Source organism: Cotesia typhae, unplaced genomic scaffold (genome assembly GCF_013202065.1).
Source record: "Cotesia typhae breed Kobodo isofemale line unplaced genomic scaffold, CoteBio_Ctyphae scaffold_13, whole genome shotgun sequence".
NCBI classification, from domain to species: Eukaryota; Metazoa; Arthropoda; class Insecta; order Hymenoptera; family Braconidae; genus Cotesia; species Cotesia typhae.
Window position 1 is genome coordinate 18,020,158 of NW_027423774.1, and position 20,938 is coordinate 18,041,095.

The 20,938-nt window shown below is 29.4% G+C and overlaps 1 protein-coding gene across 2 annotated transcripts in view; it reads right to left on the bottom strand.

The window, feature by feature from the left end:
• Alpha-man-iib (alpha-Mannosidase class II b) overlaps nt 1–20,938 on the bottom strand; it is a 136,147-nt gene that overhangs the window by 37,972 nt on the left and 77,237 nt on the right. For both annotated transcript variants that reach the window (XM_074255392.1, XM_074255390.1), the window contains one exon: nt 13,783–13,875. In XM_074255392.1, coding sequence (XP_074111493.1) covers nt 13,783–13,875 — 93 coding nt within the window. The remainder of the gene's footprint in view (nt 1–13,782; nt 13,876–20,938) is intronic.

Here is a 20,938-nt window from a genome sequence, read left to right on the forward strand (position 1 = left end):
AAATGATTTCGCACTTATGGTATTTGAGCGATGAACTTGCCATTTTATCACTGTTTGACGATGGCGTTCCATTAGAAGTAAAAAAGTATTGTTGAAGCTGTTAATACTCGTGAAGGTACAGATTCTAAAGCTAAAAGATTTGTAATTGCTAAAAAAGATTTGAATTCATTGGCGCAGAGAACTCTGAGTGACTTTGTGTCTAAAAAGTCATTAAATCTTTTCAAAATCTTCGATCTACCGTATGACTTTCTTGATGTCGATGTTGAATTATGGCCTACTAATGAGAGTTATCTCGAAAATAAAGAATACTTTCAACAACTAAAAGTTGTCAATGATTCAGCAGAGCGAGCTGTTGCATTAGTCAGTGAATATAATCAATGCTTGACAAAAAATGAAGAACAATTCCAGTACTTATTGCAAGTTGTCAAAGAACATCAAAAAACATTCCCAAATTGTAATAAAAGAAATTATTTATAGTAATAGCGTACTGTTATGTTAAAAATATAGACAATTATATTGCAATTGATAATTCAATAAAAAATTTATCTATAAAAAAGTTAAATACTGGTTGTTTCTCACTTGATTCAATACTTTTCATATTAAATTTGACAAAGAAATATGTCATTCACTTCAAATTAAACTAATCATTGGCTATATGTCGAAAAAAATGCTCTAATTTCTTGTTTTAATGCAATCAAACAAGCTCAAGACTGAAAACAATATTAAAAAATTGTTTATAACATTTCTTTATCGATCGAAACTCAAATTTATGTAAATTTTCCTGGAACTCATAGTTTAAATTAAAATTTATCGAATTATTGATCAAAAACTGGAAATATTGATATTCGTTAATGTTTGACGATGAATATCTCGTAACGGCTTCACTTAATCAAAAATCATAAGAGACCATTTTTGTAGAGCAGTAAATTTCCTACAAAATCATGAGTTCCGCAATCCGAAATAATTTTTTTCATCGACTTATAAAATTCATAATAAAAACGAATATTTTCCTTAAAATAGCCAAACTTCAACTATGAATATCTTTTAATCGGTTGAGTTTTTGAAAAAGTCATAAGAGACCTTTTTTGTAAAGCATTCAATTTCTCACAAAATCTATGCCACGGAATATTTTTCCAAGCAGTTGGAAGCGAGATATAAATTTTTTTATCTGATTATTCGAAAAAAATAGAAACCCGCAAAGCGGAGGACCTTCCCGTTATAATTAAGAGCTTATACTTGGAGAGAATTCTTTTTAGGTGTCTACGAACCGATTTTTCAGAGTATAAAGTCAAAAATAAATTATTCGATTTTTTTGACCCACCCTAATAATTATACATATTTACATTACATAAATTCAAGCGAAATCGTTTTTTCTCGGGTTGAAATTCGTTCGAAAAAATTTGGGGTACTCAATGACGCGCGTCAATACGATAAAAAAATTTTTTCTTAATTTTTAAATTTTCAACAAATTTTTTTCAATTTTTTCAACATTATGACGGTTTCTTGGTATTTTTTTGTATTTAACTTTTTTTTGTATAGAATGAAAATTATTGTAACGAGTCTTATTTTTTTGCAAAGTGCAGATGTTATTGAGATGAGTTTTATGAACGTGGACTTGGCGCAATTTTTTACAGTGAAACTGTTTTTGTTCGGATTTCATATCTTTTTGTTAAGTGTAATTTTTGCTCGCCTCTTAATTTTAAAATTGAACTTTTCCCGCGCAAAATTAGAAATATGTAAATAAATTAATTAATGCAGGTAAAGCTATTATCATATAAAAGGTTATTTGTTCGTTAATTTTGAAAATCAAATCCTAACAAAAAAATTAAAATTCTGTTTCTCTCATAGTAGCTAGTAGCATTAAAAAACTTAACGTGACTGACCCGTGTAAACTCTTCGGTTTCAATCAATTAACTAGCTTATCAATGGGGATTTTAAATTTTTATGTATATATAGTTAAAGTTTAACATTTTTTGAATTAAAAAAGTTGTTAATCTAGATTTAATGCTCTACTACACATTAATTTAACAATAACAATAATTATTTTGGTATTGATAAACAATGATAATGATACTTTTAACATCAATTTATCATTACCGATATAATAAATTTCATTTTTATAATGATTATTATTGTTATTGTTACAATGACATTATTGTTAATAAAGGGGACAATGCATCATACGCATAATTGTAATACATATGGCGTAAAAATTACAATTATTTGAAATCCGCTCGATTGAATAACAATGCCACCTACAGGCAACGACTACAAAGTCGTAGAATGTGTACACTATCCAATGAGAATTGCCTAAATCTTGAACTGCTGGCCTGAAGGAAGAAAGTAAAACTCAAACAATCTTTAGCCTGTTGTGTATTTAGTCTAGTTAATAAATGAAATTCACTAGAAAGAATAGGTTTGAAAACCATCCACATATGAAGTTGTTTGATAGTTTGTTCTAGAAATTTTGTATTTATAAAGTATTTTAACATTCTTAATTTCAAAATTAAATTTTTCTCGCGCAAAATTGAAAATTCATAAATGAATAAATTAATGCAGGCAAAGCTATTCTAATATGATAGGTTGTTTATTCGTTAATTTTGATAATCAAATCCTAATAAAAAAATTGAAATTCTGTTTCTCTCATAGTAGCGAGTAGCATTAAAAAACTTAACGTGACTGATCCGCGTAAACTCCGCGGTTAAAAGCGATTAACTATCTTATTAATAGGGATTTTACATTTTTATTTATATACAGTAAAAATTTTAACATTTTTTTGAATTAAAAAAGTTGTTGGTTTGGATTTAATACTCTAATACACATTAATTTAATAATAACAATAATTCATTCAGTAATAATAATGATAATGATATTTTTAACCTCAATTTGGTATTACCGATATAATTAATTTCAGTCTCATAATTTTTATTATTAGTGTTATTGTTATTATGACATTATAGTAAGTAAATGACACAATATACCATGCGCATAATTGTAAGACTTTTCACCTAAAGATTACAATTATTTGAAATCCACTTGATTGGATAACAATGCAACCTATCGGCAACGACCACAAAATCATAGAATGGTACACTATCCAATGGGAATAACCTCTGATTATGATTGTTCATGTACAAAAAACCTTTGTTCCAACTTCAAATTGTTTATTTCATGTTTAATTAACCTTTTTAATAAGCTGAATATTTGTATTCTAAATATTTGCACTGCGCATGCGTCAACTTTACGTTTAAACTTTCAGCGCGGACTTTTGAAAATTATATTGACCAGCACAGTGATTAGAGTAAGTGTATTTTTCTTGTAATTTCAATTATAGAGGTCACAGGACAAAAGGGCAACGTGTAGTTTTTAATAATTTTATAATAAGTTTTATTTTAATAAAGTATTGAAATTTTTTGTTAATTGTTATGGATTTTTTTTTTTTTTTTTTTTTTTTTTTTAATAGTTCGTAGTATTGATGAAAATAAAAAAAAATGTACATGCATTGATTAACAATTCTCTCGATATTTTTAAAAATTTAGAATGAAATGAATATTTATTAGTTATTTATTTATTTACTTAATGACATTGATATTGGCTGACGTCTAATAATTTTTTTAATTATTTGAATTAATTAAATAGTAATTCCTAAAAAATTACACTCGTAAATTTTTTAATTTTTTACACATGAGATGTGCTTGTCACTATAATTTTCAAAAGACCGCGCTAAAAGTCTATATACGTAAAGTTGACGCATGCGCAGTGCAAATATTTAGAATGCATACATACAGCTAATTAAAAATGTTAATTAAACAACAAATAAAAAATATGAAGTAGGAACAAATGTTAAATATACATGAACAATCAAAAATACAGGCTTGATGACCTAAATTGCTACCAAAATATTAAAAAATGCGACAGGGGGGCTAACTTAAAGGTACATTATTAATAAATTCTTTTTAAAATAAATAAATGGAGAACGATCAAATATTGATAGTGAATAATAAAGAACAAACGAAAAGCTGAAAACGTGATAGAAAAAAAAATCAAAAATTAAAAGAAAAAAATTTGGGGTTCTAACTTCAGTGAGCTATCCCGTTGAATCTACAGTTTATGTAGAAATAATTCCACTGCACTCTGGTGGTTGTAGATGCAAGCTGTGAATTAACTTTTTTCAGTGTAGTTGCGTATCTATAGTAAGATTACTACACATTTTTATTTTATCTAGTCTGTGGCGGTGACTTTTCTCCATGAAAAAAAAGTCAGGATCGAAATTTCTGGGCTTACTATAGTTTGTGCTGATAAAATTTAATAATTTTAAGTGAATTAAATGTTATAATTGATTATAATTAATTAATATCAGTAAAATAGAGTATGATTTACTTTTATGATATATCATTTTGGAAAAAGGAGTACCATATAATTAAATAAAATTTTGCAACCTCGAAATACCATTCTGCTTACAGTAAACACAGTCGGTAGTCTGGCGCTCCGTTTACAACGGAATTTTTGAACGGAACTTGGCGCCAGATTCTACCGAATCTGTGGATGACAACGTAGGTAGTGACATCTGAAAGCGACTAAAAATATCACACTGATTTTTAAGTGTAGTCTAAAAATATGAAACATTGGAAATTAGATTTTTAGTTAAGAAGTGTTTCTATGCAGAGATTTTTGAATAAAAAAATTTAATTTAAACAGTTATATTCAACGTTGTCTGAATCGAAAATTCTGATTTATAAAAATAAATCATTTTTTCATAAAAAAATTTCTCCCTAGCACTTTTGCTATTGAAAAATGAAAAGATGAATTTAATTTTTTAATTTTTATATTTTTGTAATAAAAAGATAATTTTTATTTTTCATTTTTTATTTCTGTGATAAGAAGAATACTTATCATTCAAAATAAAATATAAACTTATTTCACGAAAAATATAAGTATGAAATGAAGAATAGTTTATATTGATGAACTAAATTATCAATTAGAAGCTTTCCATTTCAGATAAATTTTAAAAGAAAATTAAGTAACTTTGAATTTAATAATTCAATGATTAATGATTTAATAACAATCATGATAAGAATAGAGATAAATATTTTTATTCCTATTATTTTTGTCATTAATTTAGTATTACCATTATTATTATTTTCAGTATTATCGTTATTATTATTATTATACGGCTCCGTATACATGCGAAGTTTTTCGAGTAAAATTTGAATTTCCCGGGAATTTATATTGCTCCGTACACATCCGGAGCCGTATCGTTCATTTGCCGTACCTTTAGGCACATTCAATTTGAATTTATTAATACTTTCTCGCTAAAAGTTTAAAGTAAATCAAAGCAATTAAATAAGAAGGTAATTGTAAGCGAATCACCGTAGTTCATTAGAACATATGTGTGTGAGTCCCTTCAAGATTGGAGTTTACTTGAAGCTACAGTATATGTAGAAAGAACTAGTGCACCCTGGCGAGTGTAGATCCAAGCTGCGAAATATCTTTTTTTAACTGTAGTTTCCCATCTATCGAAGGATTACTATGCATTCTCGAATTATTTAGTCTGTGGCAGATCACTTTGCCCATTGAAAAAAAGTCAGGATCGAAATGTTTGCGTTGCTATAGTTTGTGCTGATTAAATTTAATAATATTAAGCAGATTAATTGTTATAATTGCATATAATCAATTAATATCAGGAAAATAAGGTATGAACTACCGTTATAATACTAATTTAAGGAAAAAAAGGACCGTAGAATTAAAAATAAATTTGCAACCTCTAAAAAACGTGATGCTTACAGTAAACACAGTCGGTAGTCTGGCGCTCCGTTTACAACGGAATTTTTGAACGGAACTTGGCGCCAGATTCTACCGAATCTGTGGATAAAGAAAACTTCATTTTAATTATTTTGTCCAACATATTATCCTCATTTTTCTCATATCTAAAAAAAAAAACAAACGTTTATTAAATACTATAAATTTAAAAAGTTCAATAATAGCTTCTCTGTATGTTTGCTTCGGTAATGGTATGCTCGAGCATTTGAATGAATCTTTTGGTGTGTGAACCGTTTATGTTTGAGATTATTGAGCAGCTCAACTCCGCCGAGTGAAGACTTTGGCAAGTGGAAAGTAGAAGGATTCTACCCTCTTCTCATCGCGTACACGTCGCCCGTATATATCTGCATTTTCAACCGAAACGACACTGACGTGGATTGTTTGCCCGAAATGAGCTCACCCTTGCTATGGCATACACTCTGCACTACTGTCTACCTTTGTGCTTGTCCCAAAATCTGCGGTTTAGTTCTTTCTCGCTTATACGTGAGCGCTATTTTCGTCTCCCTCTTTCGAACGAGTATACTAAAGTCTTATGTATAACACGTGAATATATATGCACAAGTTTATTTATCAGTTTAAAAAAGTACTTTAACGAGCTGAAGATAAAAGATAGACAAAATGAAAAATTCACCGTGCCATTATTTATGTATTTTAATGAAATTTCCTGCAGTATACTTTGAAGCTTTCTGTTTTATTTGTCTAGTTTTTTGGGTAAAAATATAGTTACTATTTTGTATTTGCCGTTAGAAGGAAAAGCGTCGATATAATAATTGTATATTGAGAAAGTTTGGTTGTGAATACACGCAAATTTGTTTCATCATAAATTTATATAGATATATAAAGTTAAAGTTGTATATAGTTAAAGTCGATCTCATTAAAGCCATTACGCTAGAATTCAGATGAGTTCTATGTTGATTAAAGAAACGAGAGTGATGCTAGAGTAGCTTTTGAAATTAACTACGAGTACTTGATATTAAAACAACGCCGTTCAATGTTTTCAGAAATATTATTTATTCAAAATTTATAGTCATATAAATTTGTTATTACAAAGTTATTCACTTGTAATATTATTTTATGCTAATTTTTTGAATACAATTTTCATCGTAACGTCATTGATTTACTTTTGTATAATATGCTGTAAAATATGCTTAGAAATTTAAATTACACTGACAATGACGCTGTTTGCTGAATTCATTAAGCTTAATTAAATTTTATGATATTTAAGAAGTTGCTTACTAATCAACAACAAATTACAATTAAATAAAAATCTCAAGACAAAAGACGTTGGTTAACTTTTTGGAAATTTTTTTTTTTTTATGAGCAATGAGTAATGAGAAACATTATTTGTGGGCTGTCTTTCAAATGGTTGTTCTGAGTTCGTGATTAAATCGGGGTGATTGGATATTAAGCGATGGTGCTTTTTATGGTACGAAAGAAGATGAAGATACAAACCGTGAAGCAGAAGAAGAAGAAGAAGAAGAAGAAGAAAAAGAAAATGATAAAGAAGAAGAAGAAGAAGAGTTCCTAGTTGTTTTCAGACCAAGACAAGACTTGTCGAGGTTCTACAAATTGACTCGAGAGAACCGATCGATCTTTCTAGAATAAGTAGTAAACCGCGTTCTGGCGCCGCCAAGGATTCAGACAACGATATCAGACTGAGATGAGAAGAAAATTACATGAGAAAAATTTTATCTTATTTTGCATACTTGTTAAAAATCCTCATTATCTTCCTACTTTTATCTACTTTTGTTGCTTATTGTTATTTTATAAATAGAAAAAAAAAATTAAATGAAAAATTTTATTTTTCATCATTACAGTAATTTTATCATAATAATGATAATAATAATAATAATAATAATTATTATTATTATTTTATCATAAGCTATAAATTTAATGAATATTTTGATTTATTCAAAAACTTAATTCGTTAATTAATAATTCATAAAACCTTTCAGTTCATTATATCAATTAATGAAAAGTTCTTCACTTATTCATAAAGCTCAGCTTAAGCGAACTTCCGGAATAATATTAGCGATTTCAAATAACTCAAAGATCATCGATTTTTAAAATTCTCCATCTAGTGCTAGAAATAAACCTTTGACATACATAAATATATTTAGTACTCAAAATTCTCTTTGCTTTGAATTTTTTATATCTGTCTAAGCGTGCATAAAAATAATCAAAACCTAAATTCGCTCAACCATTACATCAGCAATTGGCAATTCTGCCTCCACAATTTCATTTTCAATAATAATAAATTGGCTGTATTAAACATATAAATAAAAAAAAAAAAAAATGTGATAAAATGTAATTCATATACGGAATTCCGTGATCAAAAATCGAATTTATAAAATTTATTTTAGTGTCTACTGTTATAAAAGTCGATTACTAGGCGACCTTACACTCTCATTTTCTCTTAACTTTTTATCATCATACGACGCAGCTCACGGGACATAAATACGCCACTTTTTCTGCAATCTTTTCTTAACAAGATGAAACTACCGCACTTTTTTTACGCGACCATATAATACATACGCCTTACAAATGAAATATACATTTTGTATGATATCACGACAAAAAATTTCTAGTTTATTCAGAACCTTTTAAATAAAAAGGGATTTTTTTGTTATTAAATGTGGAAATTTTTTACTAAATGATATAATAATGGGCTAAAATAATTCGCATAATTTTTATAACTTGATATTTCAATGAATAATTATTAATTATAAATATATTATACATAAGTGGTTAAATAAAATTAACCAAAAATGAAATATTGTTTTTGAATAACGTATCAGTAATTCACCATTGAATAAACACATAGAGGAAAATATGCTTCAATGATCACCGTCATATTCAAAGAGAACCAGACCGCCGCACAATATACGCCAGCAATCCAAGTTTTCAAGGCCGCCATACAAGTAACAATAATATTACTTTAATAATTTATGTAACAAAATAACAAAATATAATTAATTCTATAAAATGGAGGCACTGAGAATGTTACCGGAGTATAAACCTACGGTGAAATTATTTTTTTTCCATCGGTAATTAATGGGGCGCAATTTGCAGACTCACATGAATAAATGGGTAAACAAAATAAAAATCAAGCCAATTTGTTGCTGTAGGTGTACATAAAGTTACAAAAACCCAATATTTATTCAAAGTAAATAGATTTTACGAGGGGCTTTACTTGGTTAGTTTATTCAACGTTTTTTGAGTAACATAAAGTATGTAAGTACATGCAATTAGTATAATTGAGGCGTGTAAATCGATGTATGCCAAGCACGAGTCTTCACAATCGGACTAGTAAGGCAGTTACTACTGCAATAGCACGAAAAACGAATGTGCAGCTACATACTACATATGAATGTACTCCTTTTCTATGTATTTTATATTTACACAGATACATATGGGGGATATTATCATATGTATGAATGTATGAATGTATGTATGTGTGCATATGGGGTGAATACAGGTGATGGAAACGACGGACGACATATTCTACACGAATCGCTCTAAATTCGCGATCGCGAACTCAATTGTCATTCCGTGTTTTGGACCAGCGTAACGCCCACTATTGTATTTCGCCGACAATGCCGTGATGAGCGGCCATTCTCTAGTCGGAATTCACTATCTCATCAATGATTTCAGGAACGTCCTTGATGCTTTCATATTGATCAAAGAATATCATATCAAATTGTGTTATGTACAATGTATAGAATTGTTATTTTATAAATAGAATCGCTTGATGAGGTACTCTGATACAATGATAAGCTAAAAAAAATTTTTTTGCTTGCAAAAAAGTTTGACTTCTAAATTTTACTCTTTTTTGAGAGAATCAGTGTATAATTTTTTTATTCCAAAAGAATATTTCAAAAAAGAGTAAAATTTTGAAGTCAAAGTTTTTTGCAAGCAAAACAATTTTTTTTTAGCTTTTCTTTTGGAATAAAAAAATTCACGAATTGAATCAAAAAAATTCACGAAAGAGGATAAAGAGAAAAAGTTTGCCATTCAAATTTCGACGATTTTCATGAAGAATTTTATTATTTTCTAACAAAATAATTTATTAACAAAGATATTTTGACGAACATTGATTGTATGTATAAGTTTAAGTTTTATGTTATTGGTCAATGACTAGTGGATTTAATTCAAGCGCGAGAATATAGCTCTCGAAAAAAAAGGGAAGATGAACTGTCCATCTATGGGCTTGAATTAGATCCACTAGTCATTGACCAATGGCATAAAACTTAATTTATATTTAACTCAAGAGTTTTTTTTTCTTGTAACATTGATTCAAGATATACAGTACCGATGTATTTAAAAAATTCTAACAGTGCTCGAATTTTTGTTGTTTTCCATATAACAAAAAATAAGTCGTAAATTTTCAAAATTGACTCAAGTTAAAAATTAGTACTGTTTTATTGGTATTCTAATTAAAGAAACTTGTTCTTGAACCAATAATATAAAATTCTTTAAAAAAGACCAAAATATTGTTAGTTATTAAAAATTAGGTTATTACTTATTATTACAAGTAAATTACTTTTAAGACAAGAATTTTTTTAATCAAAACATATTGAGGTTATTTTCAAAATCATTTTCTTATATTAATATTATTTTTTTGTCAAATAATTTTTTTCTTTATTTTAGAAGAATTTATTTGTGAATAACAAAATTTTTTCTTGTGAATTTTTTCTTGTGAATAACAAAATATTATTCCCAAGAATTAGAGCTTTGACAGTAATTCTTTTCGTTTAAAATTTTTATTCTTGAATTGAGTTAATTTTTCAATGATTGTAATTTTCACAAAAATTCAACTATTAAATTTTTTCTAATTCCAATGATACAATTTTAATAAGCTTACAGATTAAACAATCTTAAAAATTATTATTAATTTAAAAATATTAAAATCTGATAGGTAAAAAAACAAATCCGTCTAGCAAAATGCAAAATGAAATATGGTTTGTTATTAATATTTAAAACAAGACAACGTATATAAAACTTTATATACGTATATAAATTCGGCTCACCCGGTCGGGATCGAAAGCAGCAGAGATTAGGATTTGATTTAGATAAGCTTACAAGCTTTTTCGAAGGCTTACTACTCCTTATACATAGTAACATGGTAGGAAAGAAACAGGCAATCTTTTGTCTCAAGGGAGTACGAAAAAATATTCAGCAAAACCAACAAAACATAAAAAATAACCGAAGGAACCAAATCCGGGCGTCGCGGATCTTACCCAAAATCTTACAGGAAAATGTAAATAAAAATGACATTAACTTTTGGATACTATTATTTATATAAGACCAATTCCGTAAGATTTTACATCCGCAAGCAACGTCGGATATTTTTCAATTTCGTTGATAAATATCTGACGGGTAAAATAATCTTCTGGTATCGTGCTAAAAGCCTCTCGAGATGGCTTTTTTATAGTTATAGCTTTTATATACTTAAACTTCAGTTGATCTATTTTTATCGGAATTAACGATTCGAGTTCCAGTTAAACTTTTAACGATGTCATTGTTCTGATAAAATAAATTCCTTTTATTAAATTTATATTTTATTTTCCCCGATTATATTTTATTACTCGAACTTTTATTTGATTGTCAAGATTGTATTATATTTATTTGTCGACTCAAGTAATTTAAAAAAAAAATGGTCAGTAAATTATTTATCCAAATTTATTATATTTTGGTTTTAATGTTACTCTGTGATTCAAGTTGCTAATTTCAATTAATTATATGCCTAACTATTAGAAAAATGTGAATTTTAATTTGACTTAATTTATTCAGAGATTGTTTTGAAGTTACTGATCCTTTGAAGGAAAATTCTAACTCAAAGCTAAAATGGTAAGTATAATTGTTTCTTAAATAAAATTTGGCGAAAGTAGTTGGAGCTTCAAGCTTAAAGACTAAATTTAGAAGCTTAAAGGATTGCTTGGTTTTGGTATCATATATTCTTTAGTCTTCAGTGAAAAAATAAAATACAAAACGGAGCGTTTCTTCATAATATTTATACAGAGTAGAATACATTTTATTAGAGTATGAAGCTGGATTTATCATTGCCAGTAAACCCTTTTTCTTGGGCGCTCTCAAGCATGTCTTTACTTTATAAACCAGAGGCTCATTGTTTTCACATCGTGAGATCAAAAGATTTATTTTTTCGTCTCTTATTTTCAGATTTTACAAAACAGAACACACATTAATGTAACTTTCGAGGTATAAATAAAAATATACCCATGAATTTTATTCCTTATTTAAAGTTGTTATTATATATCTGTATCCATTAATAATGCATAGATTAATAATCCATCCTACTAGAATGTCGTTGTTATTTCTAGGTGACATTATTATTCCTGACATTACAAGCAATAAGTTAAATCTTGTCATTTATAATTTAGTGTTAAAGGATTTCCGGCGGAAACTTAATTGGTAGAAATAAATAATGTAATCTAATAAAAAAAGGGAAAAATAAATGAAGTAAATGTAAAATGAAAATTCTCTGGAGGGTAATACGTTGAGTAGAATCACCACAAACAATTTGACACGTGTCCGATTCTCTATCACTATCTTTTTAACTCTCGCAGAGGTTCACCCACACTGGCTAGTAACTCATGAGCTTTTTTTGCGGAACCTCTCCTCTGCAACCCGAGTACTCGTAAATTTTATTCCGTGACTCTCTAGTGTTGCACGGGCTTCATTTCACCCTTCTGTCTCTCTTTTTCTCTCTCTTTCTCTCTCTTTCGTGTTCTATACTCTACGAGGTGATCTGGGAGTTCGGCACACATGAGAATTACGAGGTTTACTTCCATCCAATGAGAAAATGTCAATTCATATTATTACGTGTTTAATCGTAGTGAAAAAAAAAAATAAATAAACAAATTACAATAATAATAACAATCATCTATATTATTAAGAGGATAAGAAAAATTTTGTGGCCAGAATATTTATATGATAAAATTAGTTTTTATGGTTAAATTTGGTATCATTAGAAAGGCCTTGACCTGGAGTTGTGCCTTTTCAAGGTTTGATATCAATCTCACCAATAGTCAATTTATCATAATAAGAATTTGGACTGGATTTGAAAATGCTTTATCTCTAGATACATAATTAAGAAATTACCTTTCATCTCGTGAAATATTGACATTTTCAAAGATATAAGCTCATCTCGATGTTACAGTCATTTTTTCATATATTTATATATATTATATATATGTATATATGAAAAATATATCAAAAAGCATGTGGGTACTCAAATGAAAGCTCTTGATGAGCCTAACATCGGGATGAGCTTATATCTTTAAAAACGTTCATTATTAAAAAAGTACAGTGCAATTTAGCAAAATTTATTATTTAATAAAGCAAAATTTTCTCTGTTTATAGTTTATAAGTCACGGCAGTCATATAGTGACTGCAAGGTTGCCAGTAATAATAATAAGAATAATAATAACGCCTTTCAAATATTATGTAAGACTAAAAAAATAATAAAGTAAAAAATCCTTATAAGAAACGAATTCCAAAAATTCGTTACTCAACCTAAGTAGATTTATTTGAATAAAAAAATGGAAACGATTGTTGAGCACGCAACGTGACGTACGACTTGAACACAATACCCAAGCAAAAGTTAGTTATTTCCAAGAGATATTCTGTAAGACAAAAAGTAAATGATTTATATTCTAAGCGAGCGAAGGAAAAAGAACTTATGGATGTTTAAGTGTTAAATACGGCAGCTTAAATAAATAGGAAATAAAGGAAAAAAAAACTAGTCGACAAGCAGAGCAGAAGTAGAAGGGTACAGAGTTTCAGTTGCCTGAAAGTTATACAGACAAAGAAAAAGTTAGGAAAAGCTTAAGAAAATATTTATCATTGCGTCGGTCGACGACAATGTTCTGTCCCCTACTGCTTGTTTATCTTTTTTATTTAACTTTTAGTTTTAAATAAGTTTGCATTACTAATAATTACCTTGAGCGGTGGCCTTGTTGGGTCTTTACGGAGTTCCGCATATCGTGCTTCAAAACTGTCGTCCCAGTATTCTCGACTTCTCATCCACGATGGCTAAAACAGACAAAATAATAATGCTTTTACTTTTAAACATTTATTGTACATTTATCTTTAAATTTCATAGAATTAATTACTCAATTTATTGCCGTAAACTTTTGTAAGTTTTGGTATTAGAGTAAATTTTTATTCGTTATTTTATCTCGTGTTATTTAGTAGGTTTTACTGAATATATTTATTAAAAATCGATTCGAAAAAGAAATATGAATCAATTTTTGTAATTTTCAATAACTCTTTTCTTGATGAATTATCCGATTGGTCCATTTCAACACAGTAATTAATTTTTCAGATTTTTTTCAATTTTGTCTTATGAAAAAAATATTTATACTTTAAATTAGTAAAAATAACGTCCTTGTGGCGCCATCTTTTTCAAGTGAGAGAAATAAGAAAAGCTCGTTTCTTTTTGTATGTGTGTATTATAGTGAATTTTAATAAAAATTCAATTAAAAAAGAAAAATACGTAAACTAATCGTTGATACATACAAAATGAGGTGACATCTGGATGTCCACATAAAATCTGTTCGAAACATTTTTTTTTTTTTTTTCAAAATAGCAACATGAAATGATTTTAGAAGGTATAAGATGGTTTAATTTAAGTGTTTTTTCGATGTACATCCACTTATATTATAGTACAAGAGCAATATAGTTGTGATAGAGGCATTTGAAGATCACAAAATTGCTTAACCATGACGCGCTATGAGGCGTGCAAAATAAAGTTCAAAAATTTTGTAGTTAATGTATTTAAAATGGAACAGCCTTTCAGAAAAAAATATGTAGTTATTTGAGAAAAACTAAACCAGATTTATTTTTTAATTAGTTATGGTCAAAAATATGTGACTAAAATCACAAAAACTTTGCTATCTTTCTCCATGTGTTTATCTTTCGTGTTCTTCAATTGAAATAAATTCTCTCTAAAATCGCTGCTCACTACTTTCAGGATCATAAAACCCAGTGAATACAAAAACAACCTTTTTCCCCAATTAAAGTACTTCCTCTCGAGAAGCCAAAGGATTATTTTCAACGGGAGTTAGCTCTGGAGAGCACGACCCGTAGGATAGATCAATCTTGAACGGTATTTGCTTTCCAAAAAATAAGTTCAAAGTTATGCTGCGTTGAAGAAGTAAAGCGAAGTAAAAAGATAAAGCAGCTCCATCCAGCTCTAGAGAGAATGCGAATAATCCATTCAGAAGCGAGTTTTAAAAGCTTTCCAGACGATTTAAGCGGCGCGACCGAGATTCGTCCGAGAAATTTGATAATGGACGAGACACGGAAGACCGGACAATAGAGCATCATCCGGAAATTCCTACCGACCAGAAGTGTATCTCGTAAGTATACTGCTGCCATTGAAATGTTCTTCCAGTTGCCGTCTTGCTCTGGCTTTTGGCTTCTATTTGGTACAGCTTCGAACCAATACATCCATAATAATAGATACTTGCATTGGGCGTTTCAAATACCATGGAGAAGATCAAGGCTGAAACTACCCTTACGAGTACCCAAATGGGTTGAATTGAGATCTTGGGCAAGTAGCTTACGGTATCGGGCTATCTCTCTTCTCAACGATCCAATACGGTTTAACGAGCCTCTCGGGAAACTTTTGGCTCTCCTGTTGAGTCAACGCAACTATAGTAAGAGCAAGAGCCAGAGTAGAGCACAGGGATATGGATATATAACCGACCTTTAGCCGTCGATAGAAGAACGGCTTTTTGAGCATAAAAATCACGCTTGCCTGAGGTCATCCGTGTAATCCACGCCCTCTCAACCCCCTGGGAGCACATCTGTACGGATTATTGAAGCTTCCGTTTGTCAACCGATCGACTTTTTTAAGCCCTTAATAATCGCCATGACAATCACGGATTTACCCGATTTTTTTTCTTTAACTATACATGCAGGAGTGAAAAAAAATTTCTAGACTCGAAAAAAATTTCGCCGTGTCGTCTAAAAAATGTACATTGTTGAAAAAAATTAAGCTTAATTAAACAACCCCCCCGGGAAGTCGTAAACAGTGTATGAAAAATTTAATGCGACGCAGAGTTACTATTAGGATGAAGGAAAGAAAAAAATAGTTGTGAAATTAAGGGTAGTTTTTTTTTAATTATGAGCTTTTACAACGGATTTACGTGGACGGAAAATGCCACAAGTTGTATTCACATTATATAGTTATTGTCGTGTACGTGGCAAAAATTTTCTATGAGACATACAAGTAGAATACGCTGCTGTATAGTATTTCACTTTTTAAATGAAAGCAATGAGCAGTAAAAAAAAATTTATCTCGGCTTTGTTCAGGCGTGCATCAAATGAAGAAAATATTTTTTTTTTTTGTTAAAATAAAAAAATAAAAAACGGAAATCGATTTGTTGATAAAAGGACAATACAAAGACTGGCCTGATTTTTTTTTTCAGCAACTACTGAACAAATGATGATAACAAAAAAAAAGTAAAATAAAGTTATAATTTATGCAGCTGACTATCTTGGTAATAAAATGAATTCTAAAGGCATGCATATTTGGATTCACGAAACTTCCTTTTTACGTTATCTTAATGAATATCCTTAATGTAAATTTTATAGTATTTACTTAGCATTTAAATTTTCTCTTGGGAATTATCTGTCAATTATTCTTAAAATAAAGTTCCGACTTTAATTAAATAAGTAACTAAATATAATCAGAGAGTATTCATTAAATGGCGCTTTATCACCATTTGTATGGAACCCGGCTAGATGTTCTACAGTTCTAAAGTGAACCCGTCCTGCCAATTAAATATATCTGAGTCAAGATGTAGAGCTCGTTACTCGTCATCAAAGACGCATTCATGTGTTAAACAGCTTCGAGACTCAAGGCGTGTCAGCAGGAGATGTAATTCGATCGCCATTAGCTTTCAGCCAGTTATCTTAGCTTACTGACGTTAAGCAACACTGGAGCATTATAGCAATATATTATATTTGTAACCCCCTTTGCCTCATATTATACCGATCTCTATTCCGATCTCAATTCAGATTCAACTCAACTTGGAGCTCGCTTTGATATATAATGTTATAAGTATGAGTATAAGTCGCCGATCTTGCTTCCTAATGCATATCAGAGCTTATATATATATGCACGCTCCAAGGATAAGGATATGTGTGGTTTGCTATCATATATATGCGGTCTGGTTTGTGGTATGGGGTGTTAACTACAGTATGGTAACTCAGAGCACATCTGACATGTACGAGAAGGCACTCTCGTGCTTGCAAAAACGATAAAACGACCGTGAGCCGAGATGGAGATAGGGTAACTATGATTTATCACCGGTGCACTGTCGACAAGGACGGTATACAAGGGAAATGTATGGAAATTCATTCCGCTACACACCCGTTTGCTAGACGTACCATCACTGGATCAAACTGCTCTTTAATAATGGCTGCATAGAGTGCTAAAGACCACGAGATGCTTCAAGCTTTATTACTGTACACATTATTATTGCTCGCTAAATGTGTAATGGTAAAGATACTCGTTAACTGGGTTTGTCAGGTGTTTAAACACCATTTAAGGGTAGGAAGATTTGTATTTCTTAGACAAACGCCCGGAAAATTATAATAAAGTTGTAACTGAGTTTGCAGAAGTGTATTCACAAGTTTAACTTGGTTTTTGTATTTGAAACGGAAATTTTTCTGTTTCTGGCGGTAGTTAAAGTTTGCAGTGACTTTGTTAAAAAAATTAGCTATTTTTTCAGGCTAAACATTAATTAGAATAAGGATAATTTGGAGAATTTATTTCCTTGTTGAAGGAGGATCATTTGAAGACTACTGTTAGCCATTTTTGATGATTTTTGATGGCTAGATTTCAAAGACTTACGAAAAATGAACAGTGTCAAATATTGAACTATTCAGTTTTTTGGAGTTTTAGTCTGATTACAAGCAACAAATCATTTAAAACTGAGTTTTGATTCAACAAATGTTCAAAAAAAAGTATCGCAAAGAATGATGCGTATTTTGGAGGAAAAAAAAAAAAATTTCCAATCATTTTGTCTAAAGAGACTTTATAATGGCTTAATTAAAATAATTAATACGAAAACGGCTATACATCTGAATGAATCGAAGGAATAATGAAAAGATTTATTTTTAACAAAAAGGTAGCTTTGCAAAAAAAAATCGATTTGTGATGAAATTGACAGCTTTTAATTTTTTACACATTTAAGCATTTCACACGAAAATTGTGCTAATATTTGAAACTAATCGGTCCAGCCGTTTGTAATAAAACATACCGACAAGCTTCAAAAACACGCTTTTAATCCGACTGAAAAGTTGAAATTAAAAAAAAAAAGACTTTTAAAAAAGTCTAGTTGCATATAATTCCTCCATAAATTTTAATCACCGAAACATCATTCAAATTGACTCTTAGTTGAATTTGCTGTTATTAATTCATCGATTGTACTTCCATTACCTCTAAAGTTCCGGAAAATACCTTTGTTAGTCTATTGTCATGAATTTATATTATGCAGAACCATAAACAGCTCCGCCCCATTTCAGTCCATAAACAAGAACACACCACACAAAGATTAAAATCATGGCTATTATAATCCTTATATTAATTACTAATAAATTCATTCGTTTAATACCCTCAGTTTATTATATTGAAAACATTCATTCTAGTTATTCTGTAAATACTTTTCGAATATCGAGTGAAAAACAATATTCGTGATAGTTAACGGTAATGTTTTCATATGAGTGGTTTCATTTTGAAAATACTTTTTCTGACTACCGTTAGTTAAAGTTTTATCAGAAAAGACATTGGATATTTTTAGAACATAGCCTTGAGACTTTATTTTCTTTTATATACGTATTCACATCTGACTAAACTAAAGATTTTATTTATTGTGTGGCCTACTTTCGGGTACTTATTGAAAAGAGTTTTCCGTATCTGTTTCAAGTGGGTTTTTGCTTCTTTATCCTTCTTTACTTTGATCAAATCTAAAGATATCGACCAGCCGTTTCATTTAATTTAGACATAAACACACCCATAAAAAACAAGATAAAAGTAAGTAACAGTAGAGTTATTACGTGGTTACTGAATAAATTTACCCGGCTATTTAATTTGTACTTAATATTCTACACAGCGAATAATATATGTAAGACATAAAAAATATAAATTTGTTTTTGCATCTCATAAATTAAAAATGAGACGTGAACAACAATCTAAGAGTCATTAGAGGCACGCACTATTTTTTACTATTTTCTTTTGCTCTTTGCTCAGTTTGGTCGTATTGCTAATATGAGCTTCGACAGTAGGGATACCGGAAAACTTTTTTCAGACATCTTATTATTTTATCGCGAGGTTTTATTTTCTGTTTCACTTTACTGAAGGTTTTTTTAGACTTTTACCGCAAGATGAGGCACTTAATGGGCAAAACCTGACATTAAAGGTAGTGAGGGTGCTATGTAAAAGCAGCCATTGAGGTTGTATATGAAATGATCCAGGTTGGTTGTTTTTAAAATATTTTACTGCTGCTTAAAGTAAGCTCTGAGATATTCACTCTTTTCTTTTTTTACTACTTGCACTTTTATTATTTATGTTCCGGGCTTTTTTGCTCTTTAACCTCATGTCAATGAGCCGATAAAAATTTTTTTTATTATTTTGAGGATTACATCATTAAATTTTCTTGTACCCGATACTTTTTTTTTACAATGAAATGAAATTTTTAGGAGTTAGAGGCATGAAAAGTGCGTATTTTTTTTTCTTTTTTTTTTTTTTTTTTTTTTTTTTTATTTTAACTAAATCCCTTCCACGAAATTAATAATACTCAAATTAGTCTTCAATTTGTTTCAACCAGGATAAAAAAAAAAAATTTTTTTTAAAGTAAAAATTATTAATCTAGTATGAGATAAATTTTTTTTTTTTCGTTTTCAAAATTAAAACAATGACAATGTCTAACAATTTGCTTACGAATTTGATTTTGATACGGATAAATATTTAATTGTTAAAAAAAAAAAATTAATAGTTCGATCAAGGTCTAGTTTTTTTTATTAACAAATTTTTTTTATTAATTATTTATTTAAAATTAAAAGATTGAATTTTGTAGAATATCTCAGAAATTATTAATTAAATTGTCTTGGATTTTTCAGAAAATATTTATGAGACATTATCCTTCAAGTAAATGCAAATAAAAAAAAAATTAAAAATCAATTCTTTAATTCCAAATATGACTAACTTCTTAAAATAAAATTTTGAAAAAATTACAACTTGTATTTTAAATCAAATTAATCAAAAAATAAATTTGAATGATAAAATAATAAAGAAAATTGATTGATCTGTGTACAAGGTGAATAAATAACAGCAATCACAATCTTAATGAAAAGCGAGTAATACCAAAACGGCATTTATAATCTACCCCATGGGAAGTTAAAGTTTAGTTATCGTATTTTCGAGGGAGCGAATAAACGGTCGCCCTACAGAACATCCTACAGAAATGAGGGTGTTTTGTAGGTAGTTATGGGGCTGCTTGTTTCCCAGTCATCATTCTGCTAATTATCATAATTACTCGATAATCAAAATAGCCTCGATAAATCATACCATCATATATATTTATGTATACATGTATACATGTATATTTATCATCGCTTCATGGTATGAATAAATATATGCGCAAATAAAAGATTAAACAAAATTATCACAATCCATTTAGTAGTATTGATCGATAAAAAATTCATAATTCATCTTGAGAGTATTTCCAATTGCATCGACCTTGTTCGAAAAACTGGCACTGATACTATGCTGGTCTTCTCAAAGTTGGCCTCAGCTTCTTCTTATCTTGTGTGCCAAGTTATATAGTACAGTAACTCCGTCCTTTCTTGCATTGCCCCGACCGAATTCTTTCCAGAGAAACTTTCGAAGAATTCATATATGCAGAAGTTTGCGACAACACCAAAGAGATCGCTAAGTGGAAATTCGATACCTTGTGTGCGAAAAAAGGATCTGCATACATAACATGTTTGAGAATTGGTACAAGAGATTCTTAGCATTAAAACTTTTTAAAAAGTTTACCAAGTGCTTCTATTCTGCAAAAAGGTCACAAATCGAATACCAAAA